Source organism: Leptopilina boulardi, unplaced genomic scaffold (genome assembly GCF_019393585.1).
Source record: "Leptopilina boulardi isolate dan_hultmark-lab unplaced genomic scaffold, ZJU_Lbou_2.1 LbouV2_310, whole genome shotgun sequence".
In the NCBI taxonomy this organism is placed as follows: Eukaryota; Metazoa; Arthropoda; class Insecta; order Hymenoptera; family Figitidae; genus Leptopilina; species Leptopilina boulardi.
Window position 1 is genome coordinate 6,297,035 of NW_026137875.1, and position 22,722 is coordinate 6,319,756.

The window sequence follows — 22,722 nt, forward strand, 5'->3', positions numbered from 1 at the left end:
AATTGTTTAATCAATATTTTATTATCAATTATTTATTTATTATTATTATTATTATTATTATTATTATTATATTAATTATTCTATAATTATCATTCTTTGTTATTGGAAATTATTCTTAATAATCATTAATTTAAAATTTCTTAATTTTACATTTAAAAATTAAATTTTCTTTTTTCTTAAATATTATGCCTTTCAATAGTTGTGGGTGCTTGTTGTGAGACAAATCCAATTCTTTCGTGAATTTCACTTTGAGAAATTTTTCCACCCCATGACGATGGATTAAAACCAGTTTGTCGATCATTTTCCTTTTTACCCTCGCGTTCTTTTTTCAATTGATCATATTCCGCCAAATCTTCAACACGAAATTCAATTCTCGTTGGGCTGCGACGAATCATTTTTTCTAAATAGAAAAAGAATAGAAATATTTATTTTTTAAATAAATAAATAAATATATGAAAAATAAATAAAAATTCAATTTACAAAGTTTTCCACGTGGAAGGATTTCTGAAAAAAATTTGGAAATGACTTCCGGAAAATTTCCGGAAGTTATTTACTCGAATTTCCGGAAATCCTTCCACATGGGTTAATTTTCAAATGAAAATTTTTTTTTACATCAAATTTTTCTTAAAGTATTTTTACTAATTCCTTGGAATTAGAATTTTATAATTGCAAAAAAAAGTGAATGTAAATTAAAAGAATCTATTTTTTTTAATATTATTTTATTTCTCAAAAAAATATCAGGTAACGTCAATTCAAATTTTCCCGCTCAAAAACTTAAAAAGAAAACTTTTTATCAAAAAATTATTGATTTTAAACAAGGTAACATAATTATTTTTAAAAAAATTAATTCTGATAAATTTAAGTATTTCTAGAATGAAAAATTAAATACTATTGATTTATTTAAAGATTTAAAAAAAAAAAATTTATTATTGAAAGGCTTGGGCATTTATGATGCTAAAATGGCGTCAATGGAACTTGACGGCTGTATTTTGATTTCATTTTTGGAGTAACCCTGCCACGTGGCAGTACACATTGGAGAAATTACATTTTCAATGATTAAAATAATCTATTTTTTTAAATTATGTAAATAATAAATGTAGATTTTGTAAATTATTACTGTTTTTTTAATGAAAAAGTGGGTGCAACAAGGGAATTAGTTGCTGTAACGACGCTTCATTTCGAGTGCTCCAATTTTCGTGAAATACTACACAACTAAAAGCTCTTTGATTTAGAAAATTGTATATAATTATTAATTAAGTATTGAAAAAAGTATTTTTAGTAATACAAAATGCTTTACCTGGAAGATTACGTTGAAAGTAAGTAAAAATATAGCGAGCAAGAATGACACAACTTTTTCTTAAGTACTGTCCTTTTCAAATATATTATTCTCATGAAATATTTAATTTATAAACTGTAAATTAATATCTATTCAATTTTAATCTCAAATTTTAAATTTGTTAAATTAAATCGTGCATTTTGAGAATATAATTAATATTTAAAATAATTTTTTGTATTTATTATTTTTATAGGTTAGTCAAATGTTTTTGGAATGATTTCTATTAATTTTACTTTTTATTTTTAATGTTTTTTTTAAAAAAAGAATAAACTAATTTAATTAAAATGATATTGTTTTATAATTAAAACGATGCTAATTTGTGTTTTGTGGGTTTTGAATGTTTTTTCTTTACAAAAAATAAATACATTTTTGGAGGTTATGTTTACTGACCTCGTGTTTTGTTTTCAGTGATCGAGCACCTTCCACAGGAGTTAAGAGATCGATTTACAGAAATGAGAGAGATGGACTTAGGTGTACAGAGTAAGTTATATATATTCAGGCCTCCGAGTATACGACTTTTTTCGATTTATTTTAATAAGATTCGACTTTTTTTTATTTTTTTTACAAAATTTTTAAATAAAATACATCTTTTTTTAGAATAAAATGCAGATCTTCTTCAAATTTTCATCATTTCAATTATTTAATAAATTTTTAAATAAAATTCTTCTCATAATTAAATACTTTTAATAATTTTAATGAAATTACTCACAAATGGAATTATCTTAAACTGTTTTTCAAATTAAATTTTTTTATGAAATTCAATAATTGTTTAAAATTTTAAAAAGTAATCAGCAAATAAAATTACCAAAAATTGAAATTCAAAATGATTTAAAATTCAATTGTTTTCAAAAATTTCAATTTAAAATCTACTAAAAATTTTCCATCTAAAATTTTCTGAAATTAAGCAATTTTAAATAATAACTCTTCCGAAATTAATTTAATTTTAATGATTTATATTTCGAAAATTCAATTATTTGAAAACATTTTTCAATTACAAAATTTGGAAATTCAATTTTTGTCTGTAATTTCTAATAAATTCTTTAACATAAAAAATTACAAAAATTTTCAATCAAAATTCACTTGAAACTCAATTATTTTCAAAAATTTGAAATTTAAATCTGCGAAAATTCAATTATTTTTTTAAAAAAAAGGTTCTCTAAAATTATTTGATACATTATTTTTAATTCTGTAAAATTTAACAATAACCCATCCATAATTCAGTTATTTTTAATGATTTTTATAATATTCATCAAAAATTCAATTTAAAAAATATCAAATAAAAACTAAAATTGAATTGTCAAAAATCCAGGATTGCTACATTTTCTAGAAACCTCGAAAAGAATCAGAGAATTTTATTTGATATTGAAAAGTCAGGAAAAAAGTATAAAACACCTGAAAAAAAATAGAATTATAAAATTTATTAAAAACTTAAACAAAACTTTGTAAAATTCAGTTTTTTAAATATTGTATCTCAACTCTCAAGTATTTCAAGAAGAACTAAAACAAATAATATCCTACAAATTAAAAACTTGATGTGCTTATATTTCTAAAAGTTTCGGAAATATGACTTTCTAAAGTCAAATTTTAGAGATCAAAGTGTAAAGAAGAAAAAAAGAATAAAACAGTTAAAAAATTGATGGAAAAGAAAAAGCGATTAATATGTTAGAGATAAATATAATTAAGAAATATTTAAAAATAATATAAAAAAATCGCCCAAAACAAAAAAATTTTCAGTATGATGAGAATTTAAATATATAAGTAAATTTTTGTATTTTCAAGAATTTAATTATTTTTATATTTTTTAAAATATAAAAACCAATAGTATTTTTAATAAACTGCACTTATTACAACGTTTAAATATCCTAAATTAAGTTAATTAAATATTCTTGTGAAAGAAATAAAAATAATATAACTGTTATTAAAATTGTTCAAATTTAAAATTTTTTAAAATTATTTTTTATAATAATAAATTTTACTGTATTTTAATGAATTTTATATATTTAATAACTATTTTTATATAAATCATACTTTTATAGAGAATGGAAAAATATATTAAGTTCTGGAAAACCTGAAAATCTCATGGAATTTTGTTCGAGAGAAATTGTGGCAACTCACGATAAAATTATTTTTTTTTTTTCAGATTCAGTGGATAGTTTGGAAAAGAAAGTAAAAGTATTTTTTTCAAATGCCAAGAAAATGAAGCCAAACGAAAAAGACGAAGAATATAAAACAATACAAAAGGAATATTACAAAACACTTGAGGATGCCGATGAAAAAGTTCATTTAGCGAATCAAATGTATGATTTGGTAGATAGGTATTTGCGAAGATTAGATCAGGAACTTCATAAATTTAAAATGGAATTAGAGGCTGATAATAAGGGTATCACAGAAGTTTTGGAGAAGAGATCCCTGGAATTGGATCAACCTCCCACGAATAGTAGTCAAAAAGAAAATCGTTATAGCTTTTCTTCGAGTAGATCTCGTGACAATCATAGTCATTGTAAGTCTAATATCATTTCTTTTATTATTTCAATATTATTTTCAAATATTTATAAATACTTTTAATATATATTTTGTTTCTGTTTTTTTTTTTTTTGCAGCTCGTTCTGAAAAGAGAAGAGATTCAAATGCGTCTTCAGCGTCAGCGGAAAAACGTTTAGCAGCGGCTGAAAAAATTCCTCAAAGTCTTCCCGCTGAGCCACGTCCAGCGTCAGCGAATTCTGGAACAATTATTACAACGGCAAGTCTTCCCGCTGCACAAACGGCAATAGCAAATTCTGTTGGTTCTGTGAGTTATAATTTGGGTCATATTGGAGCTGGTGGTAATGCCATTGCTGCGGCAGCATCGCAAGCAATTGCCGCAACACAACAAATGCAACAGGGAAGACGTACCGCAAGTTTAAAAGCCAGCTACGAGGCCATTAACACTGGTGGTGTTCATGCAGCTGAATTTAGTCGAGAATTGGCCGGCGCTGCTCAAACTGCTATAGCAGCTATTCAAGAAACTACCAAAAAGCACAAAAAGTAAGTTTTTCCAACATTTTTGTTTTCTTCAAAGAATTTATTTATCTTTTGCTGTTAAAAATTTTTATTTATAAAACTAATTTTTTTTTTGGTCCGGAAAAAAAATTCATGCAAGATGTCTAGCGACTTGAAATTTCTTTAAAACCTGGAAAATTCTTTAAATTTTATTTTCACATGGAAAGAATGGAAAAGTTCTTGAATTTTTCATAGAGTCCTGTAATTTCCCATTTCGTATAATACGTTCGACTTTTTTCAATGCATGCGACTATTATCGACTCATTTAAAAAAAAATTACTGTTTCGACTTTTTTTAAAACATTTTTTTAAAGAAAATACGACTTTTTTAGTATACAATTTATATCTTCAAAAACTGAATTATTAAATAAATATTAACTAGAATTCTTTGCAAAATTAATTATATTTAGTAATTTTAATCAAGTTCTATCAAAACTCTATTATTTAAAATATTTTTGAAAAAAAAGTTCTTTTAAATTCAATTATTGTCTAAATTTTGTAAAAAAAAAAAGAAATTCATCAATTAAAATTTATGAAAGTTTTGATTAAAATTCTCCTGAAATTCAATTATTTCTAAAAATTTTGACTTAAATCTTCAAAAAATTCAATTATTTCTAATAAATTTAATCAACATTTTCGAAAATTTAATTTTTTTAAAAACATTTTTCAATTTAAAATTCTCTAAAATTTAATTACTATTATCAAAAGCTAATAAAAAAATCTTTAGCAATTCAAATTTTCAAAAATTTTATTTAAAAATCTCCAAGAATTCAATTAGGTACTTCTATAAATGTTAACTGCAGCTTTTTGAAATTTCAATTATTTTTAAAATTTATTAAGTTCTTTGAAAATTTAATTATTTAAAACATTTTCTAAACTTCTAAATTGGAATAATTTGCATAAATCAGATTAGAGAATTAATAAAACTTATTTAATTTCTAATAACAATTGTTTGACAATAATAATAAAATATTTACTATCTAATTATATTTTTATTAAAAATAAGAAATCGACTTTTTCGACTTTTCTTGTAATGTAAATTGACTAAAACATCTTTTTTCTTGCCCTAAATTCGATCCGAGGCCTAAAAATACTAAAAATAAAATGTATTCATTAGTAGTTTATAATGAAAAAAAATTAAGAATAATTTTATCTTGTACATTTAAGGTATTTTTGTCATTAAAATTTATTAAAATAGCACCTGGAAAAAAGTTTTTAATCTGGAAAAGTCCTGGAATTTTATTTGGAAAAGGTGCTAGACACCCTGAATTCATAAAAGCCTTGAATTTTATTACTCAAATTGAATGGTATCTAATAATATAATTTCAAAAATTAATAGAATGCTGTTTTTTTTTATTTACAGAAAAGTTACTGCTGCTACAGTTCCAAATTCGAGCGTTATTACAGCCGCTGTTCAACAACCTGTTACACCCCCGGTTGTAACGACAGCAAGTACAGTCACAGATTCAGATAATCCTGATTGGACTTACGATCCAAATGAACCGAGATATTGCATATGCAACCAAGTATCTTACGGAGACATGGTTGCCTGTGATAATTCTGATGTAAGTTACTAATTCACATAATTAACTAAAGTCATTAATTAATTAAATTTTTTTTTTTAAATTAACGTTACATAACATTTTTTAATAATATTTAAATGTTTATTAATTTAAATCTCTCCTGATTTTAATTTAAACATTTTTCAATATAAATTCATTAAATTTAAATTTGGTCAATTAGAAAAAAAGCCTTATAATTAATTAAAAAATAAAATTTAGATTTAAAATTAGAAATTCAATCGTGAAGTTTACAATGTTTATGATCAACGATAAAAATTAAGAAATATTTTTCATGCAGAAAATAATAAAATCAAAAATATTCTCAATTTTTTCTACAAATTCTCCTTTTATTTAATTGTAAATTTTTTAAATTCTAGATTTTTTTTTTAATTTTTTTTTTTCAACATTTTGTTATAAATTTTCTTTTTATTTTGTAAAATTAGAATTTCGTAAATATTTTAATTTATCATCTATTTTAATCCATTAATTTATATTAATGATATTCAAATTAATATTTTTAATTTCAGTGCCCCTTCGAGTGGTTCCATTACCCTTGCGTAGGAATCACCTCTCCGCCGAAAGGGAAATGGTACTGTCCTCAATGTACATCTTCAATGAAGAGACGAGGTGGTCGGAAGAACTGATTTCGGCACAGTTGATCAAGAGATTTCTACTACCTCTTAGGATTGTCTGTTGAGCATCAATTTATTTCGGCAACCGTTAATTCTGATTACACACTTTTTTTTATTCCTTTTTACTTGCGGTTTTTTTTTTTTTTTTTTTTTTTTTTTTTTTTTTTTTTATTTAAATCGTACGCGACAATAATTCGCCAATCGATTCAATTAAACAATATTGACTTTAAATAGTAAGAATGACTTTTAAGTGAGATCGATAGTATACCATTGATAACTTTCTTATTATTATTATTTTTTTTTTTTTATCGAATTTTTAACTTAAGATTGTATAGGCGTTAGTTCAAAAAAAAAAAAGTTAGTCAAAAGAGAAAAGTGAGATTGCAATTTAGGATATAAACTTCAAGATTTTTAACATCATTAGCAATGATGTTGGTAGCTCGATTTTTGAGAATGAACTTTATGTTCATGACAGAAGTACTGTTTTTCTATTATTATAATAATAATATTAATAATAATAATAATAAAAAAGAAACGCTTTTCTAAACAATAGCAATTTTCAAATATTTCAAATTATCACATTTTTAATGCTATGCGTCTTTCAATTCTAGGCGACTTGTTCGCTTGTTACTTCGTCTATTTGTTAGTTCTATGTATTGTCAGAGAAAAGAAAAAACAAAAGCAAAAAAAAAAAAAAAAAAAATGATACAACGCATAAAATTCATGATTTTTAAACTTTTAGGAAATGTAGTCATTCCGATTGTGTAATAAAACTGAAGAATGCAGAGTTACTTAAATTTTTCCCTTTTTTTTCGATTTAACAAAAATACCTGAAAGTTTTTTTTATTTCTGCCAGTATAAGTTAATTTTAATTCTTAATTTAATTCACATGAACATTTTATTCCACAGAAGAAAATTAAATTTATTTGTTTAGGTTAATTTCGATTTTTTATTTAGGTAAAAATAATATTTTTTTTTTATTTTAAATAGGTTTCGGTAAATTGAAGGAAAATGAATTTAGTGGATAATAATTTTAAAAGTTCGTACAATCATTCATTTGGAAGACGAAATATTGTGAATTATCCACATAATATTTATGTTAACAAGGAAGTGAAAAAAAATTTGAAAATTCCTATTTTTCGAGAAAAATATTTATCAACTTATGAGACATCTTTTAGATATAAAAAACAAGAAGGCGTTAATCACTATCAACGAACGTCTGTTAAAGAAAATTTGAAAAGATTGCACGAAGAATATTTAGGAAATCCGGTCAAGCCTCATGGAACAACTACTGGTAAGTTTCTTTTTTTTTAAATTAAAATTTTTAATAAATATTCTTATTCGACGGCTATTTTTACTACAAATAACTGTGAAAAATAATTCAATTTATTTATTTCCATTATAAATGGGAAAAATTATTATGATAATAATAATTAATCTTTTAAATTAATTTTACTATTTTAATAGTTAATTAAAAATTTATTTACACAGGTACAAGAGACAGAAAATTAAAACTACCATTTTTTACTTCTTTTGAGAGACATCAACTACCGAAAAATGTTGATTGTTCCATAAAATTACGAGACAATGATAAATTTACTATTCCTATTAATGAGAATAATTTTCAAAAATTATTAGATATTTATTCAACAACTTCTCAATTGACACATATTGATTTTTTTCGCAATGAGAAAAATATAATTTCACAAAAATTTAACAATGACATTGATAGTAAAAATCGTCGAAAATCTCATTTTTACTTTTGTCCTAAAGAAAAAACATTCTATCGTCAATTGCCAAAGCAATTTTCTCAACTACCGTATTCTGGAAATATTAGTACTTATAAAAATGATTATAAACAAATTACTTCTAAGCACTTTGAATTTGATTGCAATTTTCACAATTTTTGCAGAAATTAACAAAAAAAAAAAAAAAAATGATATTGTTACTGTTCCTAGAATATATTTTTAATTTTCTGAATTTTTTTTGAAAAAATAAAATACAAGAGAAATATGAATTAATTAACAAAATTTAAGAAGTGTTAAAAAATTTAATAAAAATTAAGTGTTCTATTAATTAAAGGAAAATTTAATTAAAAATTAATTACCTACATTAAATAGAAATTAATTACATTAATTAAAATATTAAAAATTAATTGCATTTATTAAAAAAAGACAAAATATTTTCTAAAAATATTTATTCAAAATCTTAAAAGTCAATTCTAAAAGACAGTTTTGTATAAAAATATATAAACTAAAAAAAATAAAAGTATACAAAATATTTATCGAAAAAATAAATGTTGAAAAAAAAAATAGTTGATCTTCAATTTTTGTACGAATTTATCAATTGTGAATTATATGTTTTTGGTCGTAATTTCATGGATCCACAAATGGAAGAGCGTTTTTTTAAATTCGACGGTACTTCTAATGATTCATTGGTGATTTGAATCATCAAATTTGCAATTCGTAAATCTTTTTGTCTCATTGTTCCCTCAAGATATGCGACTTTATGATTTAAAGTTGAAATTATATCCTCTTTTTCGCGTATCTCTTCAATTAATTGTTCATAAGCCCAACGCGCTGCAGTGTCGTCAATTTCTTCATTAAAATAAGTTTCACTTCCTGTAGGGATTTTTTAATTTTATTTTTAATTTTTATATAATTTTTATTTATTTATATTAAATTAATTTTTTAATTTTTATTTTCACAGTTTTTGAAAACAAAGCTATTTTTGCAGAGAATAATATTTTTTTATTCAAATAATAATACCATCATAAAATAATTAATATAAAATTAATTCAAAAAATAAATAATATTTATTTATATTTAAATAAATAAACTAAGAATAAATTGAAAAAATAAATAAAAAAAATTAAAAGAAATTATAAAATTTTTATGAAAATTTTATAATATTAGATAAATAAAACTCCCATACTTGTTTCGTAAAGATAATTATTTCCACTGATATATTTATTTTCAATTTCAAGGTCCCCTTTTATAATTTGTAAATTGCCAAACCATCGCCAAATACAAGATGCTTGCATCAAAAAAGTCATGAGATGATTAAAAATATTTTTTCCCATTTTTGAAAAAAAAGAGAAAAATTTTTCTTTTTCTATTATTTGCGGAATTTTTGAATCTACTCTCGGAATTTCTTGGATTATTTCATTTATACTTTCATCAACTGAAAATAATATCGATTTTCTTTTTTCAAAAAAAAAAAAAGGAAATAAAGATATATTTTTAAAATTAATTTACACACTGAAAAAAAATTTATTTAATTCAAATAATTTACTTGACTATTATTAAATAAATATATATTTGTATTAAATAATTAATAAGTACATTAAATGGTATTTATTTGAAATAGAGAAATTTTTTTGTCCAAATACAGTTTATTTAATTCAATGTAAAAATTGTTTGGTTCAAATAAATAATTATTTAATCATTTGAATAATATAAATTTTTTTCAATGCAGAGATTAAATATACAATTTTACCAAATTTAATATAAAAAATGCAAAAATATACAATAATAATAATAAAAATAAATTTTTAATTTTTAAATAAATTTTATACCATTTTCGATAATTTCAATTTCTTGTACCGGATCTCGAGAAGAAGAATTATTATCATTGTTTGTAATTTGATCAATTAAAGAAAAAAGCAATTTCTCAATTGTTCCATGTTGGCAATTTGCCAATTGACTCACAATATTGTTATTTAATTTTAAATTAATTTTTGAAAATACTTTTCTATTTAAATTATTCCAATTATCCTTTTTGGTACTAACATTATTTGTTGGTATGCAATTATGAATTTCCAATAATTGAGGATAATGTAATTTTAATAATTCGGCCATTAAAACTAAAAAAAAAAAATTAAGAAAATAATATTGTGATTTATTATTTATTTTGATTTTTTTTTCAAATCCAATGTGGATACATACTACTTACCACCGTCGGAAAAATCGCGAGCTAAAGTTTTAGGTCGTTTGGAAAAAGGAATTTTATTCAGCCAACGATAGAGAACATCATAATTTCCATCTTGATGAGAATTGTCAATAGTTTGCTTTTTTTCTTTGTCAAATGTAAAATTAAAATCTTCCATAATTTTTTTTTTCTATTTATTATTACTGAAAAATTTTTCTAAAAATGAATATTTTCAAACATATTTTTTTTCTATTCATTAGAGATTTTGTTAAATTCTTAATTTATATATATATATATTGTTTAATGTGTCACTTTTACATGTCAATTTAGATTTTTGTAAATTAACTATTTCCTTGAATTTGCAGAAATGACAAATTTTATCGTTTCTTCTTTATTTTTTTTTTTTTAAATTTCAAAATTACGCGCTAATTGCGAGACTAGAGACGTCTTGAGCAAAATTTGGAAAATATAAAATTCAAAATGGCAGCCTCCATGGCTTTTATAAGTTGTCAAACAGATATATAATTTTAACTTTTTTAATGTTTACATTTTTTTTTTATTGTACTGATTATAGAGTTGAAAACTATGGAATTTTTTTGATGACGTTTACAAAGTTTACACAAACAATTAGTATTATTGTAAATGGATTAGTGACATGGAAAGATTTTGGAAAAATTTGAGATTTAAATATGTACTCATATGTATTGTTATTACATTTATTATCACATGTTTGATAAGTATTTCTCCAATAAACAATGGTAAGTTCATTTAACTAAATATTGAAAATTAAATTCTTGTAAATATTTCATTTATTTTTAAATGCAAATTTTTTTTTTGAGGTTAAGTATTGTAGTGCGCGTATATATATTTTTTTTTTGAAAATATCAAAAATACTGAATTTTCAATTTACTTCAGATGAGACTAAATACAATATTGGTCCATTGGCAAGAGATAGGAGTGTTGTGAAATCATCACATATTTTGAGAAATAGAAAAAAATCAAAACATCAATTAGCCATACTTGTGCCATTTAGAGATCGATTTGATGAGCTGTTAAAATTTGCTCCTCATATGAAGAAATTTTTAGATAAACAAAATTTAGATTATCATATATTTATTTTGAATCAGGTAAATACTTTTATTGATTAAAAATATTTTTTTTTATGGGTGAATCCATTATATTTCATTTAAAGTAATTGCGGACAATGAAATTCGACAATTGTTTACAATTTAAAACAAAATCAAACAAAATTAACAAAAATTTTAATTTAAAACCTTTTAAAATTTTCCATCTAAAACTTTTTAAAATTTAATAATTTTAATTATAACTCTTCCGAAATTCAATTATTTTTTAATGATTTTTATAATATATTCTTCGAAAATTCAATTATCTGAAAGCATTTTTCAATTAAAACGAAGCTGAAGTACACAACGTTTATGATAAACGATTTTTAATGAAATAATTTTTTAAAATGAAAAATTTTAATTAATCCTAATTTTTTGCCTAAAAAATATTTCTTTTAGTTTTCATTAATCAACAAATTATAAAAAAAACAATTTTTTTTAGGCAAAAAATCGTAGAATTTTTTATTTTAAAAAATTATTTCTTTAAAAATCGTTTATCATAATACGTTGCGTACTTCAACTTTGTCAATTAAAAAATTTGAAAATTCAATTTTTGTCTTTAATTTTTAGTAAACTCTTTAGCAACAGAAATTAATAAAAATTTTAATTAAAAATCACTTGAACTTCAATTGATTTCCAAAATCTGAATTGTAATTCTTTGAAAATTTAATTACTTTCAATTAAAACTCTTCCAAAATTCAATTATTTTTAATGATTTTCAAAAATATTCTAAAATTTAATTATTTCTAAAAAACTTCAACTGTAACTGTTACAAAATTTACTGTTTTTTAATGATTTTTATAATATTCTTCAAAAATTCACTTATTTAAAAGCATTTTTCAATTAAAAACTTTCGAAATTTAATTTTTGTCTGTAATTTCTAATAAATTCTTCATCATCAAAAATTTCATTTAAAAATCACTTGAAGTTTAATTAGTTTAAAAAATCTGAATTGTAACTCTTTGAAAATTCAATAACTTTTAAAAAATATTATCTAAAATTATTTGATAAATTATTTTCAATTTTGTAAAATTTAATTATTGTCTATATTTCTATAGAATTATTCTTATTAAGGAATTAATAAAATGAATTTAATATCTAATATCATTAATTATTTAAAGTAAAATGCTTATTAACTAATTAAATTTAATTAAAATAAAAAAATCAATTTTTTTTGAGAATTGATAATTGTTTAAAATGATCTAATTTACTTTTATTATTATATATTTATTTATTTAGTATAGACGGGCAAAATAAACAAATTATTATTAAATAATTATCAAAAATAAATTGTCCGCATCGACTTTAGATAAAATGTATTAAAAAAACCCATACAAAAAAAAATTTTTCTTAGAGTATTATTTCTCTATAAGGATTTGTTGTGTTTGAAAATAAAATTTTTTTTCTTTGCTCTAATTTAAATTTATTATTTACTTTTATATAGGTAGACAAATATAGATTTAATCGAGCGTCTTTGATAAATGTAGGATTTTTAGAAGTAAAAAATAATTACGATTATATAGCAATGCATGACGTTGACTTATTGCCAATGAATGATGAATTAATATACATTTTCCCTGAAACGGGACCTTTTCACGTTTCATCGCCAAAACTTCATCCGCGTTATCATTATGATACATTTGTTGGAGGAATATTACTCGTTAGAAGGTGATTTTTATATAATAATGAAAATTTCATTTATTACAATAAAGAAACATTTCATTTGAAATAATTTTAATAAATGAGATTTAATTTCCCATTTATAGAGAACATTTTATAAAAGTTGACGGAATGTCAAATAAATACTGGGGCTGGGGATTGGAGGATGATGAATTTTACATAAGACTGAAAGAAGCGGGACTTAATATTACTCATCCGCAAAAAATATCAACAACTTCTCGTAATACATTTATGTGAGAAATATTTTATCTACTTTCTCTTCGTTTGTCATAATAATAATTTATTCTAAAGTTGTTTTTTTTTTGGAAAATTTTAAATTTAATACTCATATAATTAAGATTTTTATTAATATTTTAATAATTTTTATTTATTCAACTTTAGACACTTGCACGATAGAAATCGTCGTAAAAGAGATATGACCAAATGCTACAATCAACGTGAAGTGACGAGAAAAAGAGATCGTCAAACAGGATTGCATGATGTTTCTTTTAAATTAGAAGAAGTCATTGAAATGACTATAGGAAATAGTTCAGTGACAGTTTTGAATATTGCATTAATATGTGATAAATTCATTACTCCATGGTGTGAATGCAATAAAGTTGAAGATCCACTTAATGTTAAGACAAAAGAAAAGAAAAAAGAAAGCAATAATAAAACCGTCACGTAACTTTTTGAAATGGAATTTTTAATTAAAATTATATTACAAATACAGAGTAGCCACAAGTTAGGGAATTTTTTTTTCTTTTTTCCAGGGAAGTCAAAATTTTATTTTTAAAAAATAAAACAACTGTTTTTGAATATAATTCCACAAATTAATTACTAAAAACATTTGACATTATTATTATTATTATTTTATTCTGTACAACAGAATTTTATTGGGAATTAATGTTTACCGATACTTTTAAATATATTCATTTTAAAGAAATTTTCTTTTATTTTTTAAAAACAAATGCCAAATGCATATTTAAAGATTAAAAAAAAACTTTGTTCGTTGAAAGTTTATCTAATTTTCCTTATTTCTAAATATGCCAACTGCACCAGAGATTGTTAAGTGCTATAAATATATAGATGGTAATAAAAAAAAATATGTGGAAGAATTGAGAGAAATTATTCAAATTCAAAATGTGAGTTCAAATCAAAAAGCTGACAAGCAAATGTCACTTTTAATTCATTGGTTAGAAAATCGTTTGAAGAAACTTGGATTTTCTGTTTCACTCAAAAATATCAGAAATTACGCAAATTCTGGACAAAACGAACAAGTAAATGACAATGAAGCTTTTAAATAGCAACACCACATTTATTTTATGTTCTTTAAATTTTATTAATCACAAGAAGTTATAGTTTTTTTTTTCCTGTAGGTCCTAAAAACATACCAAGTGATCAAAAAATTAAAATTTTAGTTTTTGACAATTTAGAAATTTTATTTTTTTGATAAAATTAAAAATTTTGAAAATCCATGCGAGAAATTGTAAAGAATTATTCAAAAAAAAAAAAAAACGTAGAAAAAAATTGCCGATAGAAAATAATGAAAATTGTGAAAGTAGTTTATTATTTAAAAGGAGAAAATAATTAAATTTCAACTCTTTTTTTCTTATTTTTTGAAAATCCATACGAAAAATTCTGAAGAATTATGAAGAAAAAAAAAATTGGTAATAGAAAATAGTGAAAATTGTGAAAAAAGTTACACTTTGAAAAATATTTCAATTTTTATTGGAACCAAAAATTTTAAACTGGTCAAAAATTAATATTTTTTATTTCTGATCACAATATGTTTTTAGGATCCAAATGACACATAGAAAAAATATAACATTCTACGTTCATTAAAATTTAAAGAATTCAAAATAAAAGTGGTGACTTTTCTTAATTAAAATGAAAAATAATTGAAATTAACTTTAATAATTTCAAATAATTAATTAAAACTAATTTTCTGAGAAGAAAATTAATATTATTGAATTTTTAGGTAAAAATTCCATTTCTTGTATTAGGAACCCTTGGTAATGATTTAAATAAAAAGACTCTATTCTACTATTGTCATTTGGACGTTTTAAAAGTTGATCAAAAAAAATGGTCGACAAATCCTTTTCAATTAATTGAAAAAGATGGAAAATTATTTGGTCGAGGAACTGCTAAAATGAAAGGGCCACTTTTATGTTTTTTACACGCCATCGAGTGTTTTAAGGAATTAAAAATCAAAATGCCAATTAACATTAAAATTTTTTGCGGTACATTATAAATTCTAATAATTTTATTTTTTTTTAATTTTTAATAAGTAAATAAATAAATAAAATAAAAAAAAAAAACAGGTATTAAAAGTGAAAAATAAATTTTCAGAATCCACGCACGAATGTGGTAGCAAATATATTCTCGAAAGTTTGCAAGATTTAAAAAAAAGTTTCTTGACAAACATCGATTGTATTTTATTGAACGAAGGCAAATGGTTGGGAAAAAATTATCCCTGCATAATGTATGGTTTTCGTGGTGTTTGTTTCTTTGATATAACAATAGATGGTCCATTAAAAGATTTTCACAGTGGCGATTATGGTGGAATGATGTATGAGCCAATGGAAGATTTACTATTTATTTTAAATAATCTCGTCGATTCATCGGGTAATATTTTAATTCCAAACTTTTATAAAAACGTTATGCCCGTTACGCCCGAGGAGGAAGAGATTTATCGTGAAATAAAAATTAATTTCGACGATTATAAAAAAAATTCATCAATTGCAAATTTTACTCACAACGAAAAAATAACACGCACTCTAATGAATACTTGGCGACATCCTTCGTTTAATTTACATTTTATTGACACGTCCATTAAATGTGAACCAACTGTTAAATTAGCGATACCAAAGAAAGTTAATGCAAGATTTTCCATATGGTAAATTTTATTCATAAATTATTTATTCAATAATAAAATATATTGATTAATACAATAAGGGGGAAAAAAAAGTAAATTCTTAAGTTAATTTATAAGAATATTGAAAATTAAACATAAAAAAAATAGAAATTTTGAAGAAAAAAAAAAATAAAGATACATATTTTTACATTATTATTATAGTATTGTTCCTTATCAAACACATGAACAAGTTTCTGCTTTGGTAATGGAATATATAAGAAAAATTCTTCATTCCCGATGTACACCTAACAATGTAAATGTGAAATTTCACAATACAATGGATCCATGGTCGGAAGATTATTCACATTGGAATTATAAAGCGGCAAAAATTGCCATGAAACAAGTAATTTCTGATATATATTTAAAAACAATTTTTTTTTTTTTAAATGATTTTTACGTAGTTCACGATTAACGATTTTTAAAGAAATATATTTTTTTTTTAATGAAAATTTGTATTATTCTCGAAATAGATTTCGATTTTTCATTTTAAAAAATAATTTGTTTTCTAATCATTAATTTCTTAATTTTTTTTTTTTTTCAAGGTTTTTAAAGACGAGGCAAATTTAATACAAGAGGGACAAGGTTTTCCAATTGTTTTGCATTTGCGCAAGATTTTTCCTAAAAAAAATATTCTCCTATTGCCATTGGTCAATGACGATGCAAATATTCATTCGGATAATGAGAATATATCGTTGAAAAATTACATTGAAGGAACAAAAGTGCTTGCTAATTATTTCTATCAATTGAGTCAAGTTTGAAAATAAATTCCCTCAAAAAAAAAAAAAAAAAAAAAAATACATAAACGATCATTAAGTTTATTAATTAGCGAGAAGGACACACTTTTCGTTTTGTACAAATTGAATTTTAAGTTCTATTTACACAAATTTTGAAAATTTTCTTTAAAATTCACAAAAAAAAGTCCTTTTCTCATTTTTCTTTTTCGTTATTTTAGACATCATTTAACGTGCATAAAATTGAAAAGATGTTCCTTTAATTCCATTTCACTCATCACTTCGGTTTCACTCATATCTTCAATATTGTCGTCTTCATTAAAAATATCTTGTACTGTACCCGTTACTGTGACACTATTTTCTGGCGTTTTCATGACTGCTTGAATATTTTTCAAATCTGACGAATTTAAACCAATTGCATTAAAAAAATTTGTATCAATATTTGATTTATTTCCTCCATTTTCATTTAATGGTCGCGATATTCTTCTTTTAATTGTTCTCAATGATGGTAGAGGAAAATTATAACCAAGTAATTTTTCATAACCATTGGAACCGCATAATTTTCTTATTTCACAAGCCATTTCCAATGATTTTTCAGAAAATTCATGTTTCACATAATCGGCAAATAAAACATCAAATGACGATTGTTTATCATGAACAAGATCAAAATTTTTACGTTTCAATAATGAACGCATATTATTAACTCGTCTTTTATAATTATTTGCATTTCTTTCAGCGCGCTCAAGTAATTTTGATGCTTTATCAACTTTCCAATTTAATTCCTTTATTAATTTATCGCGACCTCTTATTTGATATTCTAAACTTTTTTTACTTTGATTTTCCACTGATATTGTACGCGATAATCGTCTATTAACATCTTCAATTGTTTTCACTTTTTGCGTTAAATCTTTTATTAATGCATGTAGAGCGGCAAAATTTCTATCACTACGCTCATCAATATTATCCTTACGATTTAATTTTGCTGATAAAATAACAATTTCACGATTCTTTAATTTCAATTCATCGTTAATTTCTTGCATTTTATTTTCCATATCCTTATACGCTGACATATGATCAGTGAGTTTGGCAATTGTATTTTTTTGTTGTTGTAATTTTAATTTTAATGTATATTGAGGATCTGATGGATCGAGTTTTTCCTCCGAGTCTGATGTACATTTTCGTTTAATTCCACGTTTTGTGTCTTTCTTTTGTTTATTTGTAATTTGAATGTCAACATTTTCATTTTGTTCATTTATAAAATCTGAATCAGCAACTATCATAAATTCGGAATGTTCAGTTTTCAATTGTAATTTTTGCGGTATAGTAATTATTTGATCGGTTATAGTTTCTTCACTATCGTAATTACTCATGCGTTCGGTTTTAATAATTTTTTGTAAAGTTCTCTCCATACGAATAACGGGTCTTTTTTGATAATTTATTTCTATTGGACATTTCTCCGTTGGTTTTTCACCTAAATCGCGCATAATATCCGAAATATCTTCAATTTCCTCGGTGAATTTAATATTAAATTTTCCATTTGTTGATTTTGATGAATTTGCCTCTGTGACATCGTTTTCAGTTGATTCATTAACTGAATCGGAAATAAATCTTTCAATTGATTTCATTGTTTCTTCACGAGCTTTCTTTTTACGTTGTAGTGCAGCTTCGAAATTTGGTAATTCCTCAGTTCCTTTTGTACTTGTATTTTCAATATCAATATCGTCCTCATCTTCATCTTCAATATCATCAACATTAACAATGATCTCATCACTATCATCGGATCTACTATTTCTCAACATACTCTTGACATCATTATCAACATTTTTACCATTTAATATAAAATCTCTTCTTTGTAGAACTTCAATTTGTTCCAATTTTTTATTAAGCCTCGAACTCTTTTGACTTGTTGATTCGTCATCGCTGTTGATACCTTCGTAAATACGTTCCATGTTACTTTCAACTTCATCGTAAATTTCATCAGCCGTCGCGTGTCCTTCATCTTTGACTTCAACTTTTATTCTCTGATTGTGAGGAATTTGATTTGTAACAATTTCAATTGGTTGAATTTGATTGTTTGTATCTTCATTTTCATTGTTTATTATTATATATTTATCATTACTGTGAACAAATTGTCCAATTTCATTATTACTCTCGTCAGAAATAACTAATACATTTTCATGTTGAAGATTATTCAATGAATTATTTGAAATAATTTGATAAACATTATTCATTGATTGACCATCTTTTCCCTTTAAATTAGCAAGAATTGGCGAATTTTGTGAATCAAGAAAAACAATTGACTCGTCGCCAATATTTTGTATTCTTCCCATATCTGGTGTTTCAACATAAATATAATTCTCCTCATCGTCGTCGACAATTTCAATTCCAAATTCTTCATCCTCACTGCGACCAACTATTCCCAATCTTCGACGTTTATTTGGTGATTTACGAGTGGAAACAACACGAAATATCGATGGTACAGCGCCTTTTCTTAATTTCAATCTTCCACATTGTGTCACCATCCATTGATTTGGTGCAAAATGTGCATGACACAAAAATGAATTATTCGATGGCTCCCAATCGGCTCTTCCAACACGATCTTTCCATATTTGTCGTAATATTGGATCGCGTGGGAAACATTTCATTGTATAACCTTTCTCGCTACGATTATTACATCCTATCGCAGCGCAACCAGGCATTTTCAATGATTTCTTGTTTAAATTCTTTGTTGACAGTATTTTTGGAGAAATTAACTGCTCACACATGAAATAAACATTGTTCACTCAGTTGTTAATAAACATCATCTGAAATCATAGTTCAAAAATATTTTTCTTTTTTTAAAATTATTTTTCCTCTTCAAATTACAAAAAAAAAAAAAAAAAGTAAAACACAGGCCTTGGATCGATTTTAAGGTACAAAAAAGTCGTTTTAGTCGATTTATACACGGAGAAAAATGGAAAAACCTTTACTACTTTTACAAAAGTAAAACCGGAACTGTCCGCAGTAAAATTTACTCCTAAAATAGTGAAAATTATTCCGGAAATACTAAATTTTTTTATTTCTGGATTAAAAATTGCCAGAAATACTCAGAAACTGCGGACAGTTTAAATTTTACTTCTAAAATAGTAAAAGTTATTTTATTCGTTTTTCCATTTTTTTTTCGTGTATATAAAAAACTGTGAAAAAGTCGATTTTTTTAAATAAATATTTTATTTCTATTAATCATTTTGTTAATAAATATTAATTAAATAAATAAATAAAAACAAATTTTAAGAAATTTTTGATAAAAACAAATTGCACAAAAATTTATCAAGATATTTTATTTAAACAATATTTTAAAAATTGAACTGACAATGAGACAAATTTTACATCGGTAAAGTTCACAACGTTTATGATCAACGATTGATAAAAAAAACAAACTATTTTTCTATGCAAATTATTATTATTAGTTTTGATCTAAAACATTTTTTTGCAACCTTTCTTGATGAATAATTTTTTTGAAAAAAAAATTTGTAGGCAAAAAATTAGTTATTATTTTTTGAGTGAAAAATATACTTTTTTTTAAATCGTTGATCATAAATGTTGTAAATTTTATCGACGTCAAATTTTCAAGAATTTCAAAAATTGTAGATTTTGTATGAAAGTTACTTTTTTTAAAAAAAAATTAAATTTTCAAATTAATTATGATCATAATTTGAATTTAAAAAATTCAAATGGGTAAAAGAAATCTTTCAGTCATTTTTTAAAATTTCAATACTTTTTGTGAAAATTGAGAATTTTTACCTAAAAATGTTTTAAATAATTGAATTTTAGATGAAATTGATAAAAATTAAATTTGAATTGAAAACAATTGAGTAAATATTATTGATAAGTATTTATTAATTTGGACAAGAATTTTAAATAATTTTGAAAATAATTGAGTTTTCAAAGAGTTATATATACTGATTTAAGATTTTTAAAAATAATTTAATTTCAAGAGATTTTTAAAATGAAAAAATATTTTAAATAATTGAATTTTAGAAGAACTTGGTTAATATTAATTGTTAAAAATAAATAAAATTGTCGAAGAATTTTAAATGTATAAATTAAAAAAATAATAGAATTTGAGAAGAGCTACAGTCCAAATTTTTAGGATTAATCAAATTTCAAGAGATTTTAAATTAAAAATTTTGTAAATTTCAATTTACAAATGACTTTTTTATAAAAGAATTTTTGTCAATAATTTAATTTTAGAGAATTTCAATTGAAAAATGTTTTAAATATTTGAATTTTCGAAGAATTTCATTAAAATTATTGAAAAAAAGTAATTTTGCAAAAGACAATAAAATTTTCAAATAATTGAATTTTGGATATATTTATAAATCTATAAAATTACAAATTTATTAAAATTAAAAAAATCCAATAATTCGAATTTATTTAGAATTAAAATCGACTCAAACGACTGTTTTTCCGTCTTAAAGTCGATCCGAGGTCTGTATTATTAAATTTTCGTTTATTTATTAAAAAATAATTTTTGTTAATAATAGTAAAACTGAAATAAAAAAATATAATTTTATAACAGATAAAGAAATTACTATTTTTTTGACCTATATATATATATATATATATATATATATATATAGATGTTTTATCGTTTTATTATTAAATTTGTCGTTTATTTATTAAAAATTAAACTACTTAGATGCAAAGATTTAAAAAATTCTATGTAAACAAAAAACTCTGATTTAAAAAAAAAAAATATCAGAATTTGAATTTAAAAAAAAAATCATGATTTGTAAATTTTTAACGATTAAAGTGCAGTGATACTTTTAGCGCCTTATTGAATTATTAAAGAAACTACAAAACATAACCTACAATCAATAACACCAATAAATTAAATTTCAAGCAATTGAAGCAAATTTCTAATAAAAAATATAGAAAAACCTTAAATTCATATTTACGCAATAAATCAACAAAAAAAAGTTACTTACCTATTTGAAATTTTCAAAATTTTTCAAAAAATCCTTCCAAAATAGACAAGTATAATCAACTGATGATCTAAAAAATCCAGATTTAAATTGTAACCTCCAATGTTATTTGATCTCCTTAAAAGAAAAGAAAATTTATAATTTAATAAATAATAACTCACTACATTGTTAGAAATAGTTTCAAATTATTTCCCTTTCATCTCTCTCTTTTTTTTTTTAGCAACAATGATGTTTATTTGCGTTTTATAAGAAAAAAATAAACGAATGTTCTGACATTATTGGCGCACAAACATCTTAATACATCTTCATCCCCTTACCATTTTGAATTATTCTCTATTGTTACTTATTAATGGCACAAATAATCAAAAACTTTAAATAAATAAACTAATATTCATAGCCAAAGAAATTTAAAATGAAACAAACATATAAAACATGTATCACGAATTTCGTAACTGAGAGCAAGAGCATCCCAAACTTGTATCCCCATTTTTGTTTTGAGAAATATTATACTATTACAAATTCATAAATTACTTATGAATAGGTTAGTGAGATTTTATATATAAACAAAAAAAAATACTATTGTACCATGAAAGATGAATTATTTTTGTAGATATACAAAATATAACTGATAAAAGACTTATAAAGTACCTTTTCAATCAAATAGGACTGTAAACAGGAATCTTTCACTTATTTAGCAGACCAATCTCAATTTCTCAAGCTCACTATCAACCAATCAAATGTTTCTCCAAGGGAAATAATGTAAAATGATAAAAATTATTTTTTTTTTAATTTTAAATATAATTTTGAGGATAATATAAATAAATTA

At 23.0% G+C, this 22,722-nt stretch overlaps 7 protein-coding genes across 11 annotated transcripts; 4 read left to right on the forward strand and 3 right to left on the reverse strand.

Moving 5' to 3' along the window:
• Position 1: 1 nt before the first annotated feature.
• Positions 2–1,464, reverse strand: LOC127283611 (uncharacterized). The gene is made up of 2 exons (XM_051308603.1): positions 1,298–1,464; positions 2–400 (listed from the first exon to the last, which is right to left on the reverse strand). The coding sequence occupies exon 2, from the start codon at positions 393–395 to the stop codon at positions 177–179; it is 219 nt and encodes a 72-aa protein (XP_051164560.1). The 5' UTR covers positions 396–400; positions 1,298–1,464; the 3' UTR covers positions 2–176.
• On the forward strand, positions 952–7,359 carry LOC127283594 (inhibitor of growth protein 3). The gene is made up of 6 exons (XM_051308571.1): positions 952–1,316; positions 1,745–1,816; positions 3,477–3,836; positions 3,937–4,360; positions 5,738–5,939; positions 6,464–7,359. Exons 1-6 carry the CDS (start codon positions 1,289–1,291, stop codon positions 6,578–6,580), a joined length of 1,203 nt encoding a protein of 400 aa, XP_051164528.1. The 5' UTR covers positions 952–1,288; the 3' UTR covers positions 6,581–7,359.
• A 135-nt stretch (positions 7,360–7,494) lies between these two features.
• On the forward strand, positions 7,495–8,810 carry LOC127283824 (uncharacterized). The gene is made up of 3 exons (XM_051308918.1): positions 7,495–7,862; positions 8,060–8,404; positions 8,797–8,810. The coding sequence occupies exons 1-3, from the start codon at positions 7,580–7,582 to the stop codon at positions 8,808–8,810; spliced, it is 642 nt and encodes a 213-aa protein (XP_051164875.1). The 5' UTR covers positions 7,495–7,579.
• On the reverse strand, positions 8,749–10,852 carry LOC127283598 (uncharacterized). 3 transcript variants are annotated; one of them, XM_051308582.1, is made up of 4 exons: positions 10,523–10,852; positions 10,146–10,178; positions 9,503–9,751; positions 8,749–9,189 (listed from the first exon to the last, which is right to left on the reverse strand). In XM_051308582.1, exons 1-4 carry the CDS (start codon positions 10,674–10,676, stop codon positions 8,891–8,893), a joined length of 735 nt encoding a protein of 244 aa, XP_051164539.1. In that variant the 5' UTR covers positions 10,677–10,852; the 3' UTR covers positions 8,749–8,890. The 3 variants fall into 3 exon arrangements, with proteins under 3 accessions (XP_051164539.1, XP_051164537.1, XP_051164538.1); XM_051308580.1 differs by having other exon boundaries at positions 10,146–10,433; XM_051308581.1 differs by having other exon boundaries at positions 10,146–10,433; positions 10,516–10,655.
• Positions 10,853–10,992: 140 nt separating this feature from the next.
• On the forward strand, positions 10,993–13,979 carry LOC127283603 (beta-1,4-galactosyltransferase 7). Its single transcript, XM_051308591.1, has 5 exons — positions 10,993–11,256; positions 11,414–11,625; positions 13,067–13,290; positions 13,389–13,535; positions 13,684–13,979. The coding sequence occupies exons 1-5, from the start codon at positions 11,154–11,156 to the stop codon at positions 13,967–13,969; spliced, it is 972 nt and encodes a 323-aa protein (XP_051164548.1). The 5' UTR covers positions 10,993–11,153; the 3' UTR covers positions 13,970–13,979.
• A 150-nt stretch (positions 13,980–14,129) lies between these two features.
• On the forward strand, positions 14,130–17,001 carry LOC127283587 (cytosolic non-specific dipeptidase-like). Its single transcript, XM_051308561.1, has 5 exons — positions 14,130–14,561; positions 15,263–15,524; positions 15,634–16,180; positions 16,361–16,541; positions 16,741–17,001. Exons 1-5 carry the CDS (start codon positions 14,328–14,330, stop codon positions 16,954–16,956), a joined length of 1,440 nt encoding a protein of 479 aa, XP_051164518.1. The 5' UTR covers positions 14,130–14,327; the 3' UTR covers positions 16,957–17,001.
• Positions 16,998–22,635, reverse strand: LOC127283567 (MATH and LRR domain-containing protein PFE0570w-like). 3 transcript variants are annotated; one of them, XM_051308528.1, is made up of 3 exons: positions 22,545–22,635; positions 21,900–22,013; positions 16,998–19,733 (listed from the first exon to the last, which is right to left on the reverse strand). In XM_051308528.1, the coding sequence occupies exon 3, from the start codon at positions 19,692–19,694 to the stop codon at positions 17,154–17,156; it is 2,541 nt and encodes an 846-aa protein (XP_051164485.1). In that variant the 5' UTR covers positions 19,695–19,733; positions 21,900–22,013; positions 22,545–22,635; the 3' UTR covers positions 16,998–17,153. The 3 variants fall into 3 exon arrangements, with proteins under 3 accessions (XP_051164485.1, XP_051164486.1, XP_051164484.1); XM_051308529.1 differs by having other exon boundaries at positions 22,482–22,563; XM_051308527.1 differs by lacking the exon at positions 22,545–22,635 and adding an exon at positions 22,214–22,463.
• Between the last annotated feature and the right edge of the window lie 87 nt (positions 22,636–22,722).

Coding starts and splice junctions, on each gene's coding strand:
- LOC127283598 (XM_051308580.1), bottom strand. CDS start 10,676: ATGGAAGATTTTAATTTTACATTTGACAAAGAAAAAAAGCAAACTATT. Junction 10,434..10,522: donor TCGCGATTTTTCCGACGGTG/GTAAGTAGTATG, acceptor TTTTTTTTTTAG/TTTTAATGGCCGAATTATTA. Junction 9,190..9,502: donor TAATTATCTTTACGAAACAA/GTATGGGAGTTT, acceptor AAATCCCTACAG/GAAGTGAAACTTATTTTAAT.
- LOC127283594 (XM_051308571.1), top strand. CDS start 1,289: ATGCTTTACCTGGAAGATTACGTTGAAA. Junction 3,837..3,936: donor TCGTGACAATCATAGTCATT/GTAAGTCTAATA, acceptor TTTTTTTTGCAG/CTCGTTCTGAAAAGAGAAGA. Junction 5,940..6,463: donor TTGCCTGTGATAATTCTGAT/GTAAGTTACTAA, acceptor TTTTAATTTCAG/TGCCCCTTCGAGTGGTTCCA.
- LOC127283611 (XM_051308603.1), bottom strand. CDS start 395: ATGATTCGTCGCAGCCCAACGAGAATTGAATTTCGTGTTGAAGATTTG.
- LOC127283603 (XM_051308591.1), top strand. CDS start 11,154: ATGGAAAGATTTTGGAAAAATTTGAGATTTAAATATGTACTCATATGT. Junction 13,291..13,388: donor GGAATATTACTCGTTAGAAG/GTGATTTTTATA, acceptor TCCCATTTATAG/AGAACATTTTATAAAAGTTG. Junction 13,536..13,683: donor ACTTCTCGTAATACATTTAT/GTGAGAAATATT, acceptor ATTCAACTTTAG/ACACTTGCACGATAGAAATC.
- LOC127283824 (XM_051308918.1), top strand. CDS start 7,580: ATGAATTTAGTGGATAATAATTTTAAAAGTTCGTACAATCATTCATTT. Junction 7,863..8,059: donor GCCTCATGGAACAACTACTG/GTAAGTTTCTTT, acceptor TTATTTACACAG/GTACAAGAGACAGAAAATTA.
- LOC127283587 (XM_051308561.1), top strand. CDS start 14,328: ATGCCAACTGCACCAGAGATTGTTAAGTGCTATAAATATATAGATGGT. Junction 15,525..15,633: donor TAACATTAAAATTTTTTGCG/GTACATTATAAA, acceptor ATAAATTTTCAG/AATCCACGCACGAATGTGGT. Junction 16,181..16,360: donor AATGCAAGATTTTCCATATG/GTAAATTTTATT, acceptor TTATTATTATAG/TATTGTTCCTTATCAAACAC.
- LOC127283567 (XM_051308528.1), bottom strand. CDS start 19,694: ATGTGTGAGCAGTTAATTTCTCCAAAAATACTGTCAACAAAGAATTTA.